The sequence below is a fragment of the Misgurnus anguillicaudatus genome, chromosome 21 (genome assembly GCF_027580225.2).
Source record: "Misgurnus anguillicaudatus chromosome 21, ASM2758022v2, whole genome shotgun sequence".
In the NCBI taxonomy this organism is placed as follows: Eukaryota; Metazoa; Chordata; class Actinopteri; order Cypriniformes; family Cobitidae; genus Misgurnus; species Misgurnus anguillicaudatus.
Window position 1 is genome coordinate 21207547 of NC_073357.2, and position 27546 is coordinate 21235092.

General features: G+C 37.5%; 1 protein-coding gene across 4 annotated transcripts in view; it reads left to right on the top strand.

The window, feature by feature from the left end:
* prmt3 (protein arginine methyltransferase 3) overlaps positions 1 to 27546 on the top strand; it is a 153289-nt gene that overhangs the window by 122085 nt on the left and 3658 nt on the right. For 3 of the 4 annotated variants that reach the window (XM_055195895.2, XM_055195888.2, XM_055195887.2), the window contains exons 14-15: positions 22356 to 22406; positions 24039 to 24126. The exons of the other annotated variant lie outside the window; for it this stretch is intronic. In XM_055195895.2, the coding sequence (XP_055051870.1) occupies positions 22356 to 22406; positions 24039 to 24126 (139 nt within the window). The remainder of the gene's footprint in view (positions 1 to 22355; positions 22407 to 24038; positions 24127 to 27546) is intronic. 4 annotated transcript variants of the gene reach the window in all.

Consider the following 27546-nt stretch of genomic DNA (forward strand, 5'->3'; position numbering starts at 1 on the left):
AGAGCAGCCACACCATCCTGCACAGTCGATGAAGCCAGTGCAGCCACACCAACCTGCGCACCCGATGGAGCCAGCGCAGCCACACCAACCTGTGCAGCTGCCGCACCCAACAGAGCCAGCGCGTCCGCCGCAGCCGACAGAACCAGCGCGTCCGCCGCAGCCGACAGAGCCAGTGTGTCCGCCGCAGCAGCCAGCACATCCGCCACAGCCATTTGCGCATCGCCCTCAGTCGTTGTTCATACCCCATGGACCCAGAACTCATACTCTACTCAATCCCACCCAGTCTGGACCACCACCCATGAACTTTGTTATTCCACCACCCCCCTCCCTTGTTTGTTATTTTTATTATGTCACCCTAGCCCGTTTCTGATCCTGGCTTGTCTGCCTGTGTTATTATTTGTCATGTTGTCCTGGTCCTTGTCTGTTTGTCAGTCTCATTTGTCTCGTGTTTAGTGTCCCCCCTGAGGGCGTCTAGTAGTCGCTTCCGAAGGGGGGGTACTGTCAGGATCCTGCCAGATCCTTGTTTTGTAATAAGATCTAGTTCAGCATGGCAGGGTTCTGACAGTACAATGTTTCATGTGGGAGATGCTTGGCTTTTGTATTGATTTATTCTGACCACGCATTTCCCGGGTCTCGTCACTTTTTACCCGATCCCTTATTCGTGATTTTTTTCAGGTGTTTCTCATTAATTTCTCCCTATTTAAAGTCCTTGTGTTTGGTGTCTTGTACGGGTCCGTTTTGTGCTGTTACCTGTGAGTACTAGTTGTGTATATATTTAGCCAAGTTTAAGTTTAGTGTTCATCTGTGAAGTGTAGTCTAGTCTTGTTTATTTAGTGTTTATTCTGTCTTTAGTTTATAGCTCTGTGTATTTCCTGTTTTGTTTTGCCCCCTTGTGGGTTTTTGTTTTCTCTTTTTGTCATAATAAAGTCTTCTATTGTTCATCATTGTCTGCGATTGGGTTCATCTCCTGCCAATTCCTGACAATAATGCACAATGTATGTTAAAGGAGAAACACCCGTGCTACCAAAAAATTCTGTTAGATTTTACCATCAAACAACTGTCTTACAGTTTTTTTTTATACTAAAGCTAATCAAGGATGGGATTTAGCATTCTATTTTGCACTGATTTGTCATGTAATTATTGAGGCACCCCAAAAACGAGAAAAAACGCTGTTGTCCTCACTGATTGAGTGCATGGTCTTATTCTCCTGTCGACAGTCCATTCATCACATCAGGCTGCCTAACCTTGCATTAAATGAACAGTGCTACCCTGCGCTCTTGTGCTTGGCTGCAGAAGACAAATAACACTTGCTCGTTCTTACAGTTGCGCTGGTCCTCAGCTCATCGTAACCTACAGGAACAATGGTCTCTCTCTCTCTTTCTCTCTCTTTCTCTCTCTCTCTCTCTCTCTCTCTCTCTCTCTCTCTAATACTATTTAACTAATACACCACTCAAATATTGTAGATCTCTTGATTCTACAAGATGTCCAACTAGTTTTTGCCTAGTCTAGCCCTGAATCCAAATGAACACATTCCGCTTACTTGTGACAACTCTATACGGAAGACACTCAAAAACATACAATTGGTGGAGTACAAACACAGCAGAGTACTGTATCAGCATAGATGTAGCAATTAAAAAGATTTATTGTAGACTGACTACTAAGGAATGTGCAAATAGATTCTTAATGTAACTGACAGATTCTCAATTTATTTATATTTTTACAATTATTGCATAGCATCTTCACAGGAAATACAAGTTAGTACAGACAGTAGAGACATAAGGAAAACAAAAATTATTAAATGTAAAGAATACATGGTATTGTTGCAGATTTGTTTCTATACTCATAAGATGTACATTAGTAATACTGTTAAAATATTGTCTGTAGGTTTGTTTTTGTTTAGTACTATTTGAGTTAGTACAGTGGTGTGAAAAAGTGTTGACCCCCTTGCTGTTTTTATTTTTTTTTGTTTTTATGTTTGTCACACTTTAATGTTTCAGATCATCAAACACATTTAAATATGAATAAAAAAAACACAAGTAAACACAACATGCATTTTTATATGAAGGTTTTTATTATGAAGGGAAAACAAATTACCGCACCCCAACCCCCACCACCCCCTAATCTCCCCCTCCCCGTTAAAACCCTTGCTTTCGTAAAACCATCAGTGCTCCAGCTCTTTATATGATAAATAACCTGTATGTTGCATTGGGTGCTAGGAGTGCTAATGGGAGTTGTAGTTTCTAAGTGTCGCATTGTCAATGGTCTCTTATTTCACATGACTTAAAGAAAACTACAATGAAAAAAAAACATTTATTAAACCCACCAAAGTGGCCAGTGGCTGTCTTACCTGCCCCAGTGAAAAACTATCCGCATTTTGTGGGTTGGCAGGTGTTAATGTCTAGCCCTGATTATTTTACATGTTCAGCACATAGTGTATTGACAAACACAAGTGTATTCAGGCAGTATGTGGTGTTTTTTCTCTTTTAAGCTGATTTTTGCACCCTAAATAGTTTACTTACTGTCACAAACTATTAACACATATTACCAACACTGTACCATAGTTTTGTGTATATAGTTAAAATGAAATGCGTTACTTACAGTTGGCAAGATTCATGTTTGGTACACAATCGTTGTCATGCATATGAGCATTTATATGACTAGGACATTCGTTAAAAATGAAAGATCAGTTTCTCTCTGAAGTTAGAATTCTTCAGACGCCTTGAAAATAATTTTGTTTCATTTTAGGAACAATATACTCGATATTGTGTCAGAAGCTGATGCTATGGGGTATCCTGTTTTCCAATTCCTTCTTGAAGCCTTTTTTCACAATGTCAATGCTGATAAAAATGGCAATGGCAAATACCAATGATGATGGCAAAAAGGGATGGGGCTGTTGCCAATATTCAATGCATAATTTAAGTGGCATAGAATATTTCTCTTTCATGTTGGTGAAACTGAAGCTTTGCCATAAAGAAGACATATGTTCAGGCTGATGATAAGAGGTGAGCAAATAAGGAGCATCTACTCTTTGTGCAGACCCGGAAAAATGCCACCCGTGACTTCACTAGTCAGGACCCACTGTTGCAGCGTGCTGCTGTTTGGGCTGCTGCTATTCTTGCATAATGAACGGCTGTGTGCCTTGCCCTCCCCGGGTTTTCGATTCTTTTGCCACATCCCAGGCCTTCGTTCCCCCTAAAAGTAATAAATTATGCAGGGGGCCCGCTGTTTACGTGGTTCCTTGCTATGAATACAGAGCCATTACAACATATTATCCTTGGGGTTTCTGTGCCCCTAAGAACCATATACAGAGGTACAATCTCAGAAGGAGTGTTCTGATGGTGTGGGTCACTATTCATACTGAGTTTTCCTTCATGTCCTGCTGACTGTTGAGGCTGAAGACACACAAACATGCAGGGAGCAGTTGTAGACTCAAACACATTAGGTTTCAGTGCCCCTGTTTAGTAGCCAACACACAACCCCCTGTATTAGAAATGGATTACTTCCACTGCAGCAGCGTTTCTGGTTTCCTGTGTGTGCACACCGGTGACGTTCACCCCAGACTCCTGTGCTAAGAAGCAGTTTATTCCGCAGAAGCAATGTGTAGCGACCCATTACAAAGTTTGTTCTTAAGATAGTTAAAATACTAATCTTTTCTCCCCACTTAAATCCTCCATCCAGCTCCCTGCTCATCAGAAGCAAGGTGCTCAATCCTTTATCTATCAATGGACTATCTCCGCTAAAGCTTTATGATCTTTGTTTTCTGATCACGTGCTAAGCAGTGGCTAAGTTCCAGATCCCTGTCCTGTGCAAGACTCAATTTTTTATTTTATTCCCTAAAGGCATCCCTGCTACAAGGTGTTCAATTGCTCAAAGTTAGGGTTATGATTACCAGTTCATGAGCACCTAGTGATCCTTTCCAGGTATCTCAGAATAAATCCTGAGTACTACACAAAGCGGCTTCTCTTTTCAGCTTTCATGCAGACCACCACAATTCAATGATGTAGTCTCATCAACATTATCAGCGCAGGTCTGAGGCTGGTGCTGAAGTCAGTAGTTCACAAGCTTGCAAATGTGCAATAGGGTTTACACTGCCAAAAATAAAGGTACAAAGCTGTCACTGGGACAGTACCCTTTAAAAAAGGTCCTGATATGTACGATTTAAGTACAAATATGTATCTTTGAACTGCCAATATGTACCTTTGAAGTACAAATATGCACTCTTTGGGTACAAAGGTGTACCTTTTTGAAAGGCTACTGTCCCAGTGACAAACGGTTGTACCTTTATTTCTCAGAGTGTAGGAACAGCAAATAACAAGCATTTCAGCCCCCCAACTGCCTTTAAAAAGGGTGCCCTACATTAGTGATTGTAAAAATTCCTTAAGGAAACAGCATGGCTTTGCAAAGTATTGGCTTAACAATCTTTACATTCTTCCACCAACAAAGTGACTTTATACTCGGCCAAATTCTGTGGGATTCCTCTGACATCAACAGCCAATCATGGTTTTGCATGAGGAAAGCGCCAGTATGCAAACTCCTCTTTATTTGAAAGTTATAAAAGTACTTTTTTCAGACATTCACCACTCTGAGTCTCACCCTGAAAATAGGGACATTAACAGAGTACCCCGGTTCTGAGTCTCCGCTTGCGTGCTGGAGACAAACCCCATTGTTCTGAGTCTCAGGCCCTCTGCTAAGTGACTGAAAGAGAGCACCCAAGTTCTGAGTCTCCCCAGAGATTGAAACAGGACAACCCAAAAACCTCAAAGCTTCTGAGCTTCGGTCCTGTGCTAAGAGACTAAAACAGAACATCCAGTTTCTCAGTCTCCCGCCTGCGTGCTAGAGATTGAAACAGAACACCCAACTTCTAATTTCCTCCCTAAAAGGAGAGACATTAACAGATCACCCAAGTTCTAAGTCTCCTCGACAGAGAATATAACAGATCACAGAAAAACCAACCAAGTTTCTGAATATCTCCTTGAGATTTTACAGCTCCTAGAACAAAGACTGAACCAGATCAACCACAAGTTCTAAGTTTCTGACCTCTGCATCCGGAGACTAAGCGGATCACACCATGTTCCGAGCTTCATGTCCAGAAAGGCAAGAATAGCAAACCTTCACTTTAAGGGACCTTCATCTGCGTGTTCCAGATTGTTAAGGACTTTCTAGACCGACTTCAGGAACACATCTGCATGTTCCAGATTGCTAGGATCCTCTCGGTGCTTCCGGAGATCAGCATTTTCACAGCACTTTGTGTTCAAGGCTGTTGAAGTAAACCTAACTCATGAAACCTCTTTCATTAAACCTTGGGATTGGTGTATTCTATCAGTAACTATTTACCATAGATGCTTCTCAGTATTGCATAACTGATTTTTAAATATTTAACAGATAATTCTTTAATTATTTGTGTTATGAGAAATAAGGTTTTAGTCTTATCAGAAACAGAAAATATTCTGCAACAAATTCAGCTCAGTCACTTCTAGTTTCTATTCTTTGCATTTTAGTTCCCATCTTTTTCTATTATTTAGTATTTTAGTATCATTCAGTAGTGTTTTAGTTATTCTATATTATTTTTAGATATTCTTGTTTATCTTTTGTTAATAATCAATTTCAATTTTATTACAACTGTCTTCTTTTTGTTGATAAAGCAGTTAAAAGTTCTACAAATTGGCCAGAATCGTACTAAATGTACGTATTTTCTTATTTGTTAAATGATCCTTTTAGGGAATTCTTATTGTTAACGTAAAATTCTTTAGCTGGTGCCCCGAGTAAAAGGAGGGAGGGGTCATCTGACACATGCACACACACTAGAGGTGCAATTCACCTCTAGTGTCCTGTGTATGGCATACTATCCAATTGTTGCCCCATATAAAATCACTAAATTAATTGGTGCCCATGTCTAAATCACTACATGGCACCCTATAAGAGAGGACGTGGCATCTACGGCCGCTATTTGTACCAGTTGCGCTGCTTCCATTTAGGCTTCTTTAGCCTACCACACATTCATGTTCAGTGAGCACAATACATGTACGCATCCTGATTTGTCTGTAGGATGTTTTTCTGTGTTAGCCCATTCAGAGGATGTCCTGAACATCCACAAAGATACCCTTGTTATAATCCGTCATTTAAAGCTCACGTAACACACGCTGTTTCTGCATTTCTGATATTAATCTGGAGTACCTATGGAGTAGTATGACATCCTTTATATCTCTGAAGAGTCTTTAGTTTAATCAGATTTATAAAAGAAAGATTAGCTTTACCAAATCTTTCCGATAACGTACGAAAAAATTAAGAAGGAGGAGTTATAACACGGGAGGAGCGAGTACGAGTCATACAACACTATACAACACTGTTTTAACTTATGATTCACTACATGTTCGTGTCATTTATATAATATACACGCGCCTATTTCCAACATAAGACAGAAGTCTTACTTACCACGTGTAAATCGTCATGACCCGGTTCTGAAAATCCACCGCATCAAACACACACGCAAAACTCCGCTGCTAATCCGGATAATAAACTATATCCATTGTTTCCATAAGGCTGGATGTCTTCTCCTTACATCCAAAAACACACTTCTTGTTGTGCCATTGTTGACTTTTGAAATTAAACAAGGCTGAGTGGCGTGATAAGCTGTTAGAAAGCTCTAGCGTCTCCCGCTGACTGACGGCTGGGTGGGGTTTTCCGGGGGAAGTTTTCCGGCGGAAGCCCATATAATGAAGTGATACGTATCGAAAACCTCTGAAACGTCAGTTAGAACCGTAATCGAAAAAAATTAGCCGAAACTTGTACGAACCCTGGCGAAGTGCATTCGGCACAGAAATACTCTGAAACACGCCCAACTGCATTTTTGACACTTTGCCTACGTTTAGCATGAGGAAACAACTCTATAACTGTGTTAATAAGTCAGAATGCTTGAAATACCATTAACCCCCCCCCTTTAATATTTTAATGGTAATAATTAATAACTTTTGTTTTCGTTGGCATTTTTATTAAAATGTGTTAGACTTTTCAGTCATCAAAATTTCGTCATAAACAATTATAATCTGTCATTTATTTTATTTTAATGATAATAATTTTGTTTTCATTCACATTTTCACACTTTTTATCAAACTTACCAGACAAGCATAAAAATTAATATGTTTTTATTTGTAAAGATAACAATGAACAGAGACCATGCATCACTTTACATGTTCAACATGAAGCAGATGAATGAATATTGCTTTTTCTGCAGTGACAGTGGGGGCAGTAAAACGTGACCTTTGTTTGTGCCTGAACATGCAAATAATTTGTTTTATTTTCTGTATGACACTGTAGTCTATTTGAAACCATTCTGATCTGCATTGACTAAGTGCTTGTCTGTGTTTTATAAATAAATTAAGGCAGATTAATGCTAACTCTAGTGCATGGGTCTTCAACCGGGTTTTTTTTTGTTGCTAAAAACGTAAAATATATGTACAAAAAAAAACGTTACATGTTCCCTTTAAGTTGTGCACGTGCGTGGCCGCGAAGCCGCGTTTAGCAAGCGAACCAAAATAAAATATCTGAAGATTATGAATGTACACTCAGGAAGCAGCAGTAGCGACAGAAAAGGCATCATAAAACAGGTAAATCTTATAGGCATGTGTGTCTTTCTTTCAGAAAGTTATTTTAGAATCACTGCGACATTGTCTCATCTAAGTTATATTTCTGAACTTGGACGGCTGTTTCACGTGGTTCAGATTTAAAGCGCTAACTCAACAGGCAAATGACACCACACCGCGTCTGCTTTATAAACTTTGACAAAACTATCGCCCGCATTTAAAAATGTATGGAACACGCACCGTGATGGTGCTTTGTGCAAGATTCATAGTCAGGCCTCTCAAAAAGTTGCCCCAAAGAGATGCGCGCGGACTCAATGCATGTTTTCTCCTATGTCTGATATGAAGCTATGCAAAAAATAAACCTGCGTTACTCAAACTCGTGACAATGACGATACACAAGAAAGGCAACAAACCTCTGAATTATAAAGTAGCACAACCTCTATCCCCACCAAAATAGAGAGTCTTTGTGCCATTCACCATGGTCAGTCATCTTTATAAGCCCAGGTTCAGGTAAATTCAATTCAATTCAATTTTATTTATATAGCGCTTTTCACAATAGTTATTGTTTCAAAGCAGCTTTACATTAATAGAAGCAGTAAAAGCACAGAAAGACGACAGATAGCATAACATAATACAAGATAGCATAAGCAGTCAAATTTGCTGCGGCTATGACTCGATATTATAAGCGAGCATATTACTAATGTAACGTCTAGAAGAGGAAGCTAAGTTAAGCCCAAGAAGGCTGCCTCCCCGGGGTAAAAAAAACCCCTAGGAAAAAAACCCCGGGCTGTTTAGCCGAGGAAATAAAAAAAGTCCTAGGAGGGAAAAACCCTTGGGAGATATGTATATACATGTAAACGGATAAGGAGATTAAACGGAGATTAAGCGGGTTCTGCCAGTGATAGTTGGTCAGGCATCAGCTGGGCATTACGTTGAAGGACGGCCGGTAGATCAGAGGTGTGCTGAGTTTCACATTTACCGGAACTGGGTCTGTTTGTCTCATTGTCCTCGGGGTCGAGGATGAGACAGGGAGAGAAAAACAAAATCATATTAGCGTAGGGGCCGTTCACATGTAATGCAAGTGTCACACAGTGATGTGGTTTAATCAGCTTAGTTTCAGACAGACTAACTATTGCGGCATAATTATATTATCCACAGTTGAGGATTTGGCAAATTGGGGGCCCACTGCGAAGTTATATATGGTAACTAAGGGTCACCTTCCGATCTTTAAGAGAAAATGAAACCTGTCGACCCGTTTGACTAAGGCCTGTAGCCCCACAGTCGTCGTTAATGCAGGTTCAGTGGCAAACGGGTCTATATTGCATACTATTTTCAAGACCACGAGAAAACGCCAACATCGCAACCTGACCATACGTGTCTGTACGGGTCTGTATGGCATACTATTCACAAGACATACGAAAGTTCCACAATCGCAACCCGACCATACGTGCCAATCCGTTTGACTAAGGCCAGAGGCCCCACTGTCGTCGTTAATGCAGGTTCAGTGGCAAACGGTGGCAAACTATTTAATGCAATTCATTTTGAAGTGTTTATGCAGATAAGGTTTTTATTTATTTATTTGGTTGGTCTGTGTTATGACTATGAGTTCTTTGTTCCGTACAAATAACTATTGCGAGTTAAGTACCTTTACTAGACAAATTATGCGAATGCTTTGTTAAAGAGAAAAGTTTTAAGTCTAAATTTAAAATGATCGACTGTGTCTGATTCTCGGACATCGGTTGTTAAATCATTCCATAGCTTAGGGGCTAAGTAGGAAAAGGATCTTCCACTTTTAGACACTTTTGATAGTCTAGGGATAATCAAGAGGCCAGAATTTTGCGACCGTAGTGTGCGTGATGGATTGTATTCTGATAGTAATTCTCTAAGGTATGTGGGTGCTAGGCCATTTAAAGCTTTGTAGGTGATTAGTGATATTTTAAATTGTATGCGATATTTAACTGGTAGCCAGTGTAAAGATGCCAGAATAGGGCTTATGTGGTCATACTTCTTAGATCGAGTAAGTACCCTTGCAGAAGCGTTTTGAACTAGCTGAAGCTTGTTTACTTGATTTGCATGGCATCCCCCGAGTAGCGAGTTACAATAGTCTATTCTAGAGGTCAAAAAAGCATGGATAAGCTTCTCTGCGTCAGATGTAGACAGTATATGACGTATTTTCGAGATATTTCTAAGATGGAAGAATGCTGTGCGGCAGACGTTGGCGATATGACTATCGAAGGATAAGTTGCTGTCGAACATCACACCTAAGTTCCTAACCGTGGAAGATTCGGTTTAATAATAAGTATCTATGTCTTATTGGAGTTGAGCTTAAGAAAGTTATGTGCCATCCAGTCACTAACATCGCTAATGCAGTCTGTTAGCTTAGAAAACGTGTGTGTTTCGCTGGGATGTGAGGAGATGTAGAGCTGGGTATCATCCGCATAGCACTGAAAACTTATGTTATGTTTCCTGATAATGTCTCCTAGGGGTAACATATATAACGAGAACAGGATAGGACCTAAAACTGATCCCTGCGGTACACCGTATTTAACCAGGGAGTGATATGACTCTTTCTCGTTTACATAAACAAAATGATAGCGATTGGTTAGATGCGACCTAAACCAGGCTAGGGCCTGACCACTGATACCAACATAGTTTTCTAGTCTGTTGAGTAAGATTGTGTGATCTATTGTGTCAAAGGCTGCACTAAGGTCTAGTAATATAAGAATTGAGATTTCACCACGATCAGATGTTAATAAGTCATTTGTAACTCTAAGCAACGCTGTCTCTGTGCTATGGTGGGGCCTGAATCCTGATTGGAACTTTTCATATGTACTATTATTTGTCATGAATGTGCGTAACTGGCTTGCCACTACCTTTTCTAATATTTTCGAAAGAAAAGGGAGATTTGAGATTGGTCTAAAGTTATTAAGCTCTCCCGATCAATCTGTGGTTTTTTAATCAGCGGTTTAATAACTGCTAGGTTGAAAGCTGTTGGAACGTATCCTATTTCTAGCGATGAGTTAAAGATATTTAGAACCGGGGTTGACACTACAGGAAATACCTCTTTAAGTAGTTTTTTTGGGAACGGGGTCTAATATACAGGACGATGATTTGGATGATGTAACTAGTCTAGAGAGCTCATCTATTGTAGTAGGTTTAAATGAATCTAGATGTTCGTATGGTAGTCTAGTGTTAAGTGAACTAATGGGTAGAGTGGTGGCTGCCTGGGTAGCCACGATGTTTTCCCTAATAGCCATAATTTTGTTAGAAAAGAAGTTAATGAAGTTGTTACTATTGTGTTAAAGTTTACTATTGGTTTCTGTTTGTTCTTTGTTTCTAGTCAGTTTTGCAACTGTGCTAAAGAGGAAACAAGGGTTATTATAATTCTCATTTATAAGCTTGCTAAGATAGGTATATCTGGCGGTTTTAATAGCCTGTCTGTAGTGTTTAACACTCTCTTTCCATGCTGCACGCCATACCTCTAACTTTGTGCTTCTATCATTTCTTTCCATTTACCTAGTTGCCTAGTTTCACAGTAAAATGAAAATCTATTACACTGCAAATACCTTAAAATAATATATTATTATTATTATTATTATTATTATTATTATTATTATTATATTCATATAAAAACTAAATCTACTTTAACAAAAAATTATGCATGTACAACAACAGCATAATAGTGCCAATGTACTGTCTTAATATAGTATGGCTGTGTGACAATATGGTTGGTTTCTATTTATAAAACAGTTCCAGTCCTTGATTCTGATTGGTCTATATTTGTACTTTACTCCACTTTGCGTTGTGCCTAATATGGAAAGGCAGCCTCTCGTACCTTACTGATTACTTAAATATCAGTTTTACACATTTAGTATCAGGGGGTCCCTGCTCCATGCCTCTCTCATCTAAGGGGTCCCTGACCCAAAAAATGTTGAAGACCCCTGCTCTAGTGACATTAGATTTTGTGTCCTTACCTTTGACAGACAAGTTCTTGTTGCAAATTTTGTTCTGGAGATTTGTCTTGTGCTCTTCACACTTGAGTGTTTTAAACTTGAGAAGTTCTGCCCAGATCTATCAACGTATGACATCAAAGTATTGCTAGAGTTTCAAGACCAGTGCTTACTAATCGCTCTCTCTCAAAACTAAATCAGTCTGTGCAGTGCTGCATTAGTTCAAATACGCTTTTGCCACCAACTGGATGGGGTTGGAAATTACATTTTGTTGTAAGTGTAACTGTCAAAATGACAGATGTCTTTCAGATTTTCCTTCACTGCCAAAAAAATTTGGTTAACGTGACCTCTGGTTTGGACTGTTGGTGGCTGCCTCGTCATTTGTCATCTTGGACCACTGTACATGTGTCCCCTTTAGCTTTTGCAGAAGACTCGGTTGCCTCATAAGGCTTGGTGTATTGGTCGCTGCACATAACAGTCACGTGTAGGTGCTTGAGTCCACTGATATTGTGGGTTGCGTCTCACCCTGTCCCGGGCCTGCACTGTGGGGTTATTAAGTTGGGGCTGGTAACTGGAAGGAAGGTGGTCATGACAAATGCATCGACAGTGTGACAAAATGAAGGCGGTTTGTCTGGAGCTTCCTTCTGTGTGGGTCAAACCATGTACTGATATGCACCGACAGCTCGTCCATTACTTTGTACGTACACTGTAAAAAAATTCCGTAGAAATTATAATCTTATTGCAGCTGGGTTGCCGGTAATTTACCATAGATTGAAATTTATGTTATTTATTGGCAACATTTTGTTCAAAGTTAAATAAATTTTAAATATTAACAAGTCTTTATCTTTACAGAATAAAACTATACAATAACAGCCCCATGCAAAGCATTCTGGGAACCAGAAATCATCATCAACCTTTTTCAGTTTTTTGCTTCAGATTTTGTTTCCCAGAATGTTTTGCTTGATGCTGCTCTCTTAGTTTTACTCTGTAAAGACAAAGACTTGTAAATGTTAAATGTTCATTTAACTTTGAACAAAATGTTGCCAGTGAATAACATAAATTTGAATCTGCGGTGAGTTACCGGCAACCCAGCTGCAATTTCTACGGATTTTTTTACAGTGTAAACTGCCAAGTGGGTTTGTGATTGAGGGCTCTAAGAGGCAGGCAACATGCCTTCTCAAGGGGGCCGATCATAATCTGATGGGATCCCTCACAGAGAGTGAAGACTTCCATTTTGTGAGGCTGATTTGGGAACGGTTCAGGGAAACAGATGTGGACCTGTTCACAGCGGAGGGAAACACCCATTGCCCTCTGTTCTGCTCTTTGTCAACGCAATCAGGTAGTGATGTGTGCCCCTATTTTGGCAGTTACACTTGTTCTAGATTTTTGATTGGATCCCACGTGAATCGGGCATCTGTTCAACTTTTAGCTCATGTAACCTTATGGCGAGTATGGTGATTTTGTGTTGTGTGATGCACGGCTGGGCTTTACTGTTAATAGGTGTGATTTTATACAATTCCTCATAGAACTATCCTCGAAAGGGAATGTCTTTGGTCACTTTTGCAACCATGGTTTTCTGAATGAGGGGTAAGAGACTGCTATCAGCTGTGCTGTGTCTATTAGGGAAAAGATTCTGAATTTGATGCTCAGATGGTGGATTTTATAGAAACGGTAGCCCCGCCCTTGTTTGTTGTCTTTATCTGCGTTTGCCAGTGTGCTTTTTATTTGCACTGGTGTTGTGCAATAAGGCTTCAGGAAGAAATAGAAGGGATTTCCTCTAGTCTTACTGTCTAACATCTTACTGTTATTACAGTCGTGTTTGTAAACAAAAACTCCTTGAGATCCACTCACTTTTCAGACTGAATGTTAGTGGACGGAGTTAACAGTGCCATGATGTAAAATTATGTGTTATACTGTATTGCTGTAGGCAGGTCATTTGAAAATTAATCTGCACCTTTGACTTCATAACCAGCTGTTTTAGACCGTTTTTTTTTCCGGAGCACAATTGTAGAAATGCTTTTAAGGTGAAACCGATGAAACTTATAAGAGGCCTTTAGTATTATCTTCTATGTTGAAAAATCAAGGGAAATTGGATTTCTCATGTGATCACCCCTTTAATATAAATTATAATAATAAAATTATTAAACATAGTATCAAAGTAACACTTGCATAAATAATAGATGGTACAAACATAAAAACAAGTTTAAATTGCACAAACTTTCTGGTGACTGATTATCACTAAAGACCTTTTGTGAGTAGACGTCACAGTTACGTCACTGCAAGTGGCGTGCGCAATGTGGTGGCAGAAAAACAGTGGAAAACAAGCAAGATAACTCGCTAGAAAATGTCTTGTTGTGCTGTTGAGTGTCAAAATAGGAATACCAAAAAAAGATGACATCCATTTTTATAGAATACCGTCGTCAAAGACACCATTTGAAGATAACCGTGTTTATGGTTGCAATAAGCCCTTAAACTATAGCAATGGAATCAACTGAAAATCTTTTAATAATTAGAGATGTCCTGTGTTCTGTCAAAGTCTGTTCCCTGTATGTGTTTCTTATAGCGCTTTCTTCACGTCACATAACGTTTATAATTTATTTAGAAAGATTTGAAAGGTTTTCTATTATTTCTTTTTTATCTTATATCTTAGCTTATGTGTTCTTCCTGTTTGTTCTAAAATTATTATGTTTTCATACTTAATAAATATAACACACACACACGATGTAAAGTGTTATTAATATATAAACAGGCCTATGCATATAAATGTATAGTTTTATAATAAACAGGAAAATTATGAGATTTTTAATAAATCGTATTTAATAGAATACATGATAGTATTGCTTTTATATGTAGTTTAGGGATTCATACTGTAAACATATATTTTTTGATTTACCAATAAAGAACAATAGGTATACATTACATACATGCACATATATCAGTAGCCAAGTCATTTAAACTTTGAATTTATCTAAAAAATAAATATACCGTGATGAAAATGCTGTAAGAAACATTACACTAAAGGTAAACATAGGGGAAACAAACCTCGACAGAACATTGGATCCATAACAATTACAGTTTAACGCTAAAACACTTCACACCGCTACTGCAGAACTGCCACTTTCTGCCACTAGTTGAACACAAACCACAAAAAACGTCATCTCTGTTTGCAAACACGCAAATGGTCTATAGCATACAGTATATCTAAACTGAACACAAAATGACTATACATGAGATGTTTCAGCTTTTCCTCTAGGATTTTTTTCTAGCTGTGGCTGCAGGGGGCACCCATGGTAATTAAATGTAGGCTACATATGTATTTTTATCATTTTCATGCTATCATTTACTTTTCCTTATTATTCATAACATATTGCTTTTCTATGTTTGTTCTAAAATGTATTTTCTTAAAAATATGTTAATTCATTTTAGTTTTAATGTTGTGTGTAAGTTTGTGCTCATGTTTAGTGTTATAGTTCCTGTTACAAAGTCATGCACAGTCCTGTTTGATAATCTGCACCCGAAGTGATTGACAGAACACCCAACCAGTTAGCCAACATCAGCAGCAATTTTATTCCACACCCGGCCCGTTTGACATAAAGACTGTGGGTGTGTCTCAATCCAGCTCCCTTGTTCAGTAGTCAAGGCACTGATCAGGGAGTCGGCCCTGTCTCAACAGCAAAATCCTTCCAGTGCACTGGAACGTTCGTTCCCTAAAAATTCCCACTGTGCAACGCAAAAACCAGTGAGCATCGATGGTCCCCATGTTCCCTTAAAATCACGTGAGCCAACTCAATAAACTTTACGCCAAACGTTAGTTTTAGTTTTAAATATAAACACACATCGCTACAAAGTAAGGAACCACAATCTACTCAATATTTAAAATAATAATATTTATTTAAAATTGTAAAATATTTTTTATATTTAAAATGTAATTATATTCCTCCAATTTTATGTATGGATATGTAAGAGAATAATGACAGCGTTTTTTCACAATGTACTGTTTAAAATTAAGTCAGAGAGATTTTGGTTTTGGCAGTTGTTGATGCTGTGAATAATCACAACGCGCTTAAGCAGCTATGTCACAGGAGAATAAGGGAACAGTGTCCCAATATCAAGTGAACTAAGGTCATTACCAGTGCTAGGGAACGAATTGAGACACAGGGTGTTATCCTGACCCTGTTACAGTACAAATTGCGCAGTAAGTAGAAACCTTAAAGGTCTTCAGACAAATATTAAACACTAATAAGCAATGCTAACCACAAATAAAAACTGCTGAATCAAGTCGAAATGGCCTTGGACGGTAGACCCGCAGTTCACTCTTGCCTATTGAGTCCTGACCTGCATCTACAACGCAAATGACATGTTAATATTATTACACCCGTTACCTCAAATATTATGGGGTTCACCCGCGGGTACCCGAACCCTGCTGTTCCGTCTGAAAACAGATGAAACACAGTCTCACCGTCTGCCTCAAGTTTAACAACGTCCTTCTCTTCCCACAGAAATAATGTAAGTTTCCTTCCAAACAGATTAATGTAGACTATTAATGTCTTGCAGTCTCATGTAAGTAGTAGTCTGTGTATATGCACCAGTGAACAGTTAAATTTATGGTCATACAGATAAAAGTAAAACAACATTTGAACTGTAAATGGTGTACTTTTATTTGTGTACAGTACACTCACAAAAGCTTATTTAAAATCATTAAAAAAACGTGACGTGCTTTCTGCTGCTTTGGTTTTAGAAAACGTCACAAAAAAGAACAGAAACTCAAATACTTTTTTTATTCGTTTTGTCAATCTGCTAGTTATTTAAGTGTAACATATTTTGTGTAGGCTTATTTATGTTATTCTTTTTTCTGTATCCCTTCTATCCACAACCGCAGGCGTGGCGGGAATGTTTTAGGTGTGGCAACCCGCTACGGCAGAATGCATGTAGCGGAAACACTGTGATTAGAACATCTGCATTGCACTTTTTACTCTTACATAGGCCTCTTTCTTTTTATCTGTTTTTTGTTTAGTGTCCCAGAAATTTAGGTTTCTTGTGGTACATGGTGCTGGAAGAGGTGGACAGGCATTTTTATTTGACTGATTTTCTATGCATTTATGCAGGGTGTCCGATCATACAACCAAAGATTTTATACAGTAAAAAAATCAGCAGCTTTATCAAATCAACATATATTTTTATGCTACTTTAACTTACAAAAATTAAGTTATTTTTAAACTTGTTTTATAAGTTATGTCAACTGTTCACAGGCCAAAACTTAAAATGGTATATTGAATTGACTTGCAAAACCAAGTTGTTTTAACTTGATGTTACATTTTTTTACAGTGTACATATTAAAGGTGCAGTGTGTAATTTTTAAAAGGATCTCTTGACAGAAATGCAAAATAATATACAAAACTATATTATGAGGGGTGTATAAAGACCTTTTTATAATGAACCCTTATGTGTTTATTACCTTAGAATCAGATGTTTTTATCTACATACACAGAGGGTCCCCTTTCATGGAAGTCGCCATTTTGTGCCACCATGTTTCTACAGAAGCCCTTAACGGACAAACTTTTTTAACTAAGTTGTCTCCGTCGATGACATGTTTTTCCGGTGGTGGCTACCTTAGCTTCTCTATGCGTTTCAAAAGCGAGAGGTGAGCAGTGGACTGAGCCGCTAGTTGCAATTCACAACCTCACCTCTAGATGCCGCTAAAATTTACACACTGCACCTTTAACAAGGTGCTAATACTATGAATGAGAAAAATTGAATGCTCGATATGGCTCCTCTAGCGACAGAAGTTTTCTCTTCCAGTAAAAAGAGGCAGTCATCAAATGATAAAGGCAACAGATTCTCTGGGGTTGAGGCTCTCTCGAGAGTGTTGTGAGCTACTTGCCAGCCTCTGCGTATGGGCAGCAGCTGAAGCAACCTAAAAAAGGTGTTTTGAGACACTTGATGGTAAAAAACAAGTTATGGTAGTTTATGTCCGGTTTAATTGATGGTCGGAAATATGATGAATTTTTAGCACGCAATTGTAAAGATATCTGTCTTCCCCCATTTAATTAGAAGTTACAAACATACCACTCAGTAGCTGTGTTTCCATCCAAATGTGAAGCAAATCTTTTTCTAAATTAGCAAAATTTTGCACATAGAAGAAGGAATGCAGCATTTTTGAGGCACTAGCAGCAAAGGCATTAAGACGATGTTGAGCCCCGTAAGACAACATCAGCGGAAACAGCTAGACCGGTGTTTCCCAGTCCTGGTCCTCGAGGCCCCCCTGACTGAAAGTTCTCCTTATTTAAAACCCCTGATTCAACTTATCAATCTTCTTCAAAAATGCTCCTTCAAAAAACATGTCTCCCTAACGAGCTGATGAGTTAAATCAGGGGTGTTAAATAAGGAGACATCTAAAACTTTCTGGCAGGGTGGCCTCGAGGACCAGGATTGGGAACCACTGAGCTAGACGGTTAGTCACATGGGTTTAATGTTCGCTACATCAGAATTTGTACGGCAAAAGCAGTCTCATCTCCCATTATTCACATGTAGAGGTGAGTGAGGCACATACTAGCGTGGGGTTAATTGTAACGCGGTTACTTTACATATTTCTACAGGGTCGAGCAATCTGTGCTTTTAGGATTTTTCTCTTACTGTCAGAAGATGATCTCCTTTTAATTTGTGAAAAGTTTTGATGTGTTTTGGTTAAGATAGTTTTTTGCAGGCATAAAAGTAAATTTCTTCATCGTAAGTTTTTTTTTATTTTTAAGTTGGGTGTGTAAGTCACCAAATCCAACCTTATATTATTTTAATCACTGTCTTGTTACCTAAAACATAACACCATTTTGAAACATGTCAGCAACTCCTACTAACTGAAAGCTGCGGATTAAAAAAACTTTTTACACAGCAGGGTTAGTTGTACGACTAAGCCTCCAGTATACAATGATAATGAAATAAAACAAAGTACACTCTAAAAAATGATGTGTTAATTTTTTACACATAGTTTGTGTCATGCCATTTAACACATGTATGTGTTATTTTGTGTTAAAATAAATGAAATGGACAACACAAGTTGTGTTAAAAATAACACAAAATGTGTCGTTCCAATAATAACACAGAGATGTGTTTAGTTAAGGACAACACATTTAATGTGTTGTCCCTAAACTAACACAGAATGTGTTGTTTTTAACACATCTGTTTTAAGAGTGTATAAACTATTCAACAAAATGATTACTGTTAATACAATATTAGGGGAAATAACTCACAATTATGCTTTTTTTCTTAAATGTGCAGCCAATTTTTTTTATTATTTATATGCATTGATGTATACTACAAAGATGGTTAGATGTAGGATCATGGATGGATAGATATCCACACATTCATCTATTATGGGCATATTATAAACAATATTCATCTTTAGTATATAGACAGAATTGTATTGAATTATTTGTCTTTTAACCAAATTTTCTAGCAGGTTTTACAACCCTGTTTGTTACAATTACCCCGACTTTCGGTGTAATTGTACGATAAAAGCAGGTCCCAAACAAACTTTTAAGTGCTCATTTTTAGCAGAGTTTGAATGTTGATTGTGTAAAAAAATATTTATTTAACCTTAATATTTTTTTAATCATAGAGCCAAAGCGAAAAAGCGTTTGGTTGTGCCCCGCTCTCCCCTTCTCTTTTTTGTATAAATCAAAAACCACCTCAAGTGAGCGTAAAAAATTTTTATTTGAAATTTTGCGTTTCCATCACGCATTTTTGATGCAATACTTTAAAATTCATGGCAAGTAAAAATAACTTTTTTTTAATGAGTCTTAAGCCCAATTTATAGGCGTGCGTAAAATCTACGCCGTAGCTACTACGTAGGTTATCCATAGCCTGTGTGTAGCTCTGCGTAGCCTGACATGCACCTCAGAAAATTTTTAACAGCGCGTCAGTTCTACGCGGACCGCAAGTGCGACGGTGAAAACAAAGATGAGCCAAGTTGAGGGGTGATTTAACTCAAACTGCAACAAAAGTCGCTATTTATTTACTTCCATCATTGCTGGTCTTCTCAAATCATACACAACAAGTTGCTGTTTCTTCTTCGTTTGTGGGTTAACTTGCCAAGCTTCTTCTTCTTTGACGGTCATGCTGCTACTGTGGTTACATGCGTAGATACTGCCTACCAGCGGTCTGCGCGTGTGTTTGCACGTCGCACGGACGACGCAAAAGTTTTAGTTAAACCTACGTGGAACCTACGCCGTCGCGGCTACGCTGTAGGACCTATGCACAACTATAACGAGCCCTTAAGGGCCAGACACTAAAGAAATCTTGCCTTAGCACAGGCGTGCTTGATATTGTAAGTGCAGTACGAGCATTTTATTTAGAAATTTGTTAAGAACTGAGTTAGAAATATGAGCTGAGGTTGTTAAGCATCAAATTTTTTCTTTCTTTTTTTGCTTAATTTCTTTCTCGATTTTAACAGAGGTAAAAGGTTTTCACACAAAGGAAGTTGTAAGTGGTTCCTTTGAGCTGTCCCATTGGCCCGTTATATGTCTATGAAAAGAACCCGTACACCATTGTAACTGGTAAAGCATTATAGAACCATAGTTTACAATATTTCCCTTAGTCAGGTATATGTTGATTGTGTGTGAGCCAGCAGAGATTTTCTTCCCCCCAATTAAATCTTGAATATTTGTCAGTGTGGTGGAACATCAAACTCTAAGGGGAAAAAATAACAGGATTTTTTCTGGCATTTGTGGGTGTCATGTACAGAATAAGGGTAACGGGGGGTGTGGGAGCAGAGGGAGAGCTCGAGGTGGTCGAGTGTGACGCCTCGCATGCGTGAATAAACCCCATCAAAAGCGCATTAGCTCTCCCTTCTCTACAGCTTGCCGCATAATTGTATCTGGCTGCACCACGCGCCGCTCCGACATGATAGCGCTAGAAAGGGCCTGATGATGAATTGCTCCCCGTTGATGTTAGTAATTGATGATAATTATTAATTTTCTCCCGACCTGATCTTCAGGTAGACTCTCTGAGCGCCTGCTTGCTCCGCCTCCTGGGCCAGGAAGCAGCTCGCTCGCATCACTTACCTCCGACATTCCCCGGGTGTGATGACTGAACACTGATGAGAATGAAAAGCCATTTCCAGCCCCCCCTCCCCCAATGCGCACGCACACACACACATAGCTATGGCTTTTGTGTCTGTTCCCCGGTGCATTGGTGGGGTTGTTTTATTTTGTTTTATTTCTGGCAGTGAAGTTGCTTGGAATTGACCGTGTGTGTTCAGTTCACATTCTTTTTTTATAGAAAATAAAAACTGAAATTTTCATGGCAATTTTAAAATAAATTAAATGCACTGAATTTTTAATTGTGTGTTGCAACAATATCAAATGAATTTAAAATACATGTATAATCAGCATAATCCTTTATAAATAATCCAACAACGTAATAACAATGATATGGGTGTTATTTTCTGCATTTGACCACATTTAATGGTTTTCATAAAGCTTTATGAAAGTGGAATAAAAATTCTTGGTGGAAATACCCTTGATTAAGTTGCTGTGTTTTTATTCCACTTAAAGCTAATTTAACAAAAGAAAGAGGAGGATTAATAGGTGGGTGTTGATAGAGAGTAAAACACAGACATTAAGCCAGAGCTGTATGTCTGCCCACAAGGTCCCTGGGATACTTTAGGCAGAATTGTTCACATTATCACTGCAGTGTCCCCTGAGAGTTCACAGGGTGACCGTGCGCTGTTCTGTGTGTGTTTGTGTGTTCACATTTGAGAAGCCGTGTGCAGTGACACAGTTTAGCCATTCATTTTTGAGAAACCTCTTTGAAATTATGCGCTTAATTTGGAGTGAAAATAAATATTTTAGGTATTTAGAATATTGAGTCAACTAAGCGGCTTGAACTGTTTTGCTTAAATAGTATTTGAGAGCGGTTGCATCCTGGGAAGTGTGTACTGTATGTGGAGACAAGGTGAGTCTTTCATGCATTAGAAAAAGTTCTGAAGTCTCTAATCAATAATCAATTATACATTTATGGGGTTTTGTCATTGTGTTAAATGTTAAACATTTGTTTGTTTATGTTTGTATTATAAGACATATACAAATTTAATAGCGGATCTTTGCCATTTTAAATGCTTTTCTACTCAACTTTTAGATTTAATACAGCAGCTTTGGTCAAATACAAAGTACTGGAACAACCTGCAAATAATAATTTTTTCTTGGTGCCAAATAAAAACGTTATAGCCTGGGTTGTAAATTAAAGTTGTTGTCAGATTTTCAAATTGCTATTCAATGTATAAATGTATATGCTGTAAATTTAATATTACAAGAATCTAAACCTGTAATATTATGTAATGTATATCTGATATTTTTCTGTTTTCTTGCTTAACTCTCACATGCTTTTTTATATTATTACTGTGTGCTCTCTCTTTCTCATTGATTCTCTTTGTGCGAGCAAGCAGACCCTTGTGTTGTCAGCTGCGTCAGGATTAAAAGCTATTAGTTCTGCATCATTGCCACTACAAGTATGCTCTTGAGATTGATAGAGCTGCTCTACTGTCATTGGGGGCAGGTTGGGACAAAAATGGGTAGTTTTTACTTCTCTAATATTGTGTTGTTCACTGTATTTTAAAGCAGACAACCCCAACCCTATTTTTATTATCCTTCTTTATATTCAATGATTATAAAACAATTTAGCACAGCGCTGACATTCAACTGCTGCATGATTTTTTTATTGCTTCAACGAGTCTCCTTTACAGTGTTTTGCTAATTATTTGCAGGCAGCCTGAACAAGTGTCAGCATTTACCAGAATGTCATGTTCTAACCTTTTGCTCATATTTCATTCTAGGCCATCGTGGGCTATTTTGACATTTTCTTCGACAAGCACTGCGGAAACAAGGTAAGCAGTTGTGCTGTGCTGTTTAACAACGAGCAATTGTGGTCACGCCTTGCTGTTTTTTAGGCCCAAGGCAATAGCAATGGAATTGCTATACCTAAATGCTGAAATAAGCATTTGCCTTCCTCCAGTGACCAACTGGAACAAGCAATGAAATAAGCTAAAACCCATCAGCTACTGGGAGAGCGGTTGATGCTGGATTGTAACGAGCCTTCAAGCAAGAATATGTGGATGTTTTTGCTATTCCGATGCCCCACTGTGCTCAACATTGTTTGAACATCTAAGTTAATAAGCTAGTGAATAACCTCTGCAATGTTTTGGTTTTGCATGTTATTTTGGTTGACATTAACAACACTTGCATTTCCAAATGTGGTGTGTTACAGCAGGAAGTCCAAATCATTTCTGTTGACTTTATTACATCTGTTTAACATCGCAAGTCTATTTTTTTTAACTCTCAGGCCAAATAGATTAGGTTCAGAGTTTTATTTTTACTCTGCGTTTAATGTATTTTTTATTTGTTTCACTGGCTGATTCAGCGTTGTTCTTGGCTTTTAACTGGTACTGTTGGTGCAGCATCAATACAAAAGAAGTATTTTTCCTCCATTGTCAAAATATGCTTATTGCAAGGACACATTTACAGTTTAAAAAAATGTATTATTATTCAACTGTAAGATGTTAAATAATATTATTATGGGAACGTGCCAAATGAGAATTGGCACTCTCATTGAGCCTGGTTTCTCCACTGGAGTTTTGTGGTTTTTACCCATGCAGACTGGGAGTTTGCTAAAATAGATTTAGGATGTCTCTTAAAATAATGGTCCGGCAACACTCGTTGTTTTTTCTTATTCATGCAAATGTGCATTATATATGTTTTATGTTATCATAGCAAAATTTGTCAGGTACATCATCGCTTAATTTTTATATGTTCAGATTTGTAATATAAATAATGTTGTAGTTGTCAGATTTCATGCTAATTGACTAATTGTGTCAGAAAAAGTATATACTGTTTTTAATAGGCTTTTGATTTAGTATTTGTATTTGCATATTTTATTAATAGCACTGCTAAAATAACCACCAAATTGCAGTCATTCTGTATTATGAATTATTTTTACAGTTTTCACTAATTTACACCTTATTTAAAGATTGCACCTTTTTGCAGTTGATACCACTAATGTACTCAAAATGTTTAATAATATATCCTATAGTTTATCCTGTATATTTCTGTTTTTAAAATACATTTGACTGTATTAATCTGTATTTGTTGTAAAGCTTCTTTGCTTCAATGCAATGATACGTGTTAAAAATACAATTGAATTGAATTGAAACAAAATTTTATGAAATGTCAACATGGCAGCCACCACAAGGGGGGCAAACACCCCTTTGGTAAAATTAAACAGCCTTTTCTATGCCATTAACGGTAAAAAATTACATTGTTTTAAACATTGATCAGATTGTATCTTCTTCAGACTTTTTTGGAGAGGATGTTAAACTTTATTTTACTTGAAAAATGATTAAAAGGATTAAAATTGAAGTTGTAGTTTGAGCTTAAAAGCAGAATGAGCATGGAGCACTTTAATAATAAAATGATGCTGTTGCTTAGGCATAGTTTTAATGCTTTTGTGTTTTGAATTTTAGGTTGAGTTCTCCACTTCTCCAAACTGTCCTAAGACCCACTGGAAACAAACTGTGTTTATGCTAGAGAGTCCATTCTCTGTCCAAGCTGGTTTGTACCCTTTTTTTACAAACACTGTATTTGGTGTCTGTCTTTAACCTGCAGTCTTTATCTGGGATGTGTGTGTGCAGTCATCATACTGTGTTTTAATACAGGATAACAGGATGTGTGTCACATGGAGATATATCTTATCTTACTTTGGCCTGACAGTTAGACTGAGACACAGGTTATCTGTCAGTCATTGACAGACAGACAGACAGTATGATTGAGCAGTTCTAGAGACAGTCCACATAAACTATGTGTAAAACCATCAGTTTATTCCATTCAGGCATATACTATATGCTATATTTTGTCTTGAAAATCATGTTTAGAGGAATTAAAAATTAAATAACACTTCAGTGCTTAGACCAATTTTTTTAAGAATCACTCATGCTGATTTTTATCATTTATCATTGCATATCATCACATGGTGTTTTTGAGGGAAACAAATGATTGATTTTAATAACCTAGAAAATGTTGCCATTTAACACAGTTTTAATAAGCTGACATAGCATACTGAAAAGGGGTTGACTTTATTTGTGTAGTATTTTTGTAGCCCTTATGGCTAAAGTATGAAGAAAGAAAAATAGTTAACTGCAATTCTGAAATTAAATACACAAACAAGTAGTTGTGTAGTTTTAAACACAGACCCATTAATTGTTCTAATTTTGTAGAATTATTATGAAGTACAGTATACATGCACTTTTTCCTCATATTAATTGAGAGACTACATTGAACATTTACAGTGTTGTAGTTTGCAGGACTATTTGAGTGAGCTACAATATTAATAAAATTAAGTTAAAGCACTTACAAAATAATGTTATTTTAGGCAACAGTTGCATTGTCTCAAAGAGAAGCTGATTGGTTTCCTTGTCTGTTAATCATAGACATGTGTTTTTTTTTTTTTTATAAAACAGAACTGCAAACTGATCCGTTTATGCAAACCTTTTTGGAAAAATAAAAATGAATGTGTTCAACATTTTTCATAATATTGAACATATCATTTGTAATGTAATTTTTAATAGAGATTGATGTGTAATGCATAATTTACTTTTGATTTTTGTAAAAAATGGCTAGTAATTGAAGCAGAAGTGATCATAGAATAGACAGGTTAATGAATCAAAGGAGCAATGCTTTAAAAAGCAGGTTGCTTTAGGTAAAGGTATAAGAGTAAAACAGAACATCTCCAGCTATTCATAGATAGGCAGTGCTCCGGCCTTTCTAACAGGTGAAGTGTGTCTTATCATAATGGGTATCGGAGAAATGTCAGCTGATGCATAGATGGATGAAGGTGCTTTAGACACTTTCTCCAATGCAGCACACGATTATAAATGACTGTGGCTAAACTGTAGCTGTCCATGGGCAGCACCACACTCGTTCCTTCCAGGAGCCGTTTAATGATAAGGTCTGCAAACAGAATTTCTGCATTGTTGATATCTGCTTTATAATATTATTTTGTGAGACAATATTAAAATATATATTTTTTCAGTTACCCTTCTGCCAACAGCTTAACTCCAAACTACTTTATTTATCGTTACTGTTTGCAATAATGTCAGAAAAAGTAATTGAATTGATAATTTTGTAGAATTATTATAAAGTACAGTATACATGCACTTTATCCTCATATTAATTGAGAGACTACATTGAACATTTATAGTGATGTAGTTCGTCCAACATTGTCCAATGCTGGGTGCTTCACAAAACATACTATAGCTTAGATTAGATTTGTTGTTTTTGCAATGGTATATATTGATCATATATAATTTTTTCTCAGTCTCTTTATTAGTAAGTATTTAGGGTAAACTCCCCTTCCATTTGAGCAATAGCAGGCACCTGCAGGATCTCTTAAACCTAATGGACTGAAATCAAATCATATATATATTTTTTTATTATTAAATGATCACAGGACAATAAATATGGATGGACATTAACTCATTCCCCGCCATCCTTTTTAAAAAAAGTTGCCCACCAGCATTTTTGTGATTTTCACAAAATGCCTTCCAGGAAAATGTTCTTCTATAAATGTATACAATATATTTAAAATGAAAGAACAGACCCTCTGCTTTAAACAAATTCACAAAAAAATGAATTTTTTTTATTTTATCACCTCAAATATGGGTAGTTTAAAAACAAAATTGAGCAAAAAGCTGAAATAATTGCATTTTGTTAAAAGACTTTTGTTAAGAGATCAGATTTAGAACTATGAGCAAAACATACAGTGTGTTTACAATGTTGTAGAATTAGTTGATGCTTAAGTCTTTTATAAATTGGTAAATATCGATAAAATCATTTGGCCATGCAACTCTGCAGACCAATTTTATTTATGTCCCCAACAATGTTAGAATCAAACTTACGCCCTTGCATTAAAGGGGACATATCATGAAAATCTGACTTTTTTGAAGTGCTATCCTCTGGTCCACAGTACTTCTATCAACATGGAAATGTGAAAAAGAACAACCCAGTAACATAGTTTTGGTAAACCATTCTCTGCAAGCATTTGAAAAAATAGGTAATTGAAATTTGGCTCACCTTGTGATGTCAGAAGAGGATAATAGCGCCCCTTAATCTGCACTATCCAACCAATGCACTGCCATTTAGTGCAGAGATCAGCTCATTTGCATTTAAAAGGACACACCCAAAATGGCACAATTTGCTTACACATACAAAGTGGTAATTTTATGTACTCTGGGCACACCAAAGATTTATTTGACATCTTAAAAAGTCTTGTAAATGTCCCCTTTAAAGCACTGATTTTTTTTGTCATGATTAGGGGATTTTGGATTTTGTGAACAGTGCATGTGGTGAACTTTTAAGTATTCCTCCTAGTAGATTTGTGATTGGGTTAATGTTATTCCTAGGACTCTGAAGATGCTAAATTGCAAACTGATTTTTGATGTCGCAAACAATTTTGCCATGTTGTGAGGTAATAAAATTATCGGTGTAATCAGGAAAACAGAAAGTGTCTCATTTCCTGCAATCATGGAATGATTTTGAATCAAACTTGACCTATAAGTTTGTTCATGGGGTCTGATCATTGATATGGATATATTATGAGTGACGGTCACAGAGCCATCAACTGGCAGCAGGAAGGAACTTACACTCACCTAAAGGATTATTAGGAACACCTGTTCAATTTCTCATTAATGCAATTATCTAATCAACCAATTACATGGCAGTTGCTTCAATGCATTTAGGGGTGTGGGCCTGGTCAAGACAATCTCCTGAACTTCAAACTGAATGTCAGAATGGGAAAGAAAGGTGAATTAAGCAATTTTGAGGGTGGCATGGTTGTTGGTGCCAGACGGGCCGGTCTGTAGATTTCACAATCTGCTCAGTTACTGGGATTTTCATGCACAACCATTTCTAGGGTTTACAAAGAATGATGTGAAAAGGGAAAAACATCCATTATGCGGCAGTCCTGTGTGTGAAAAT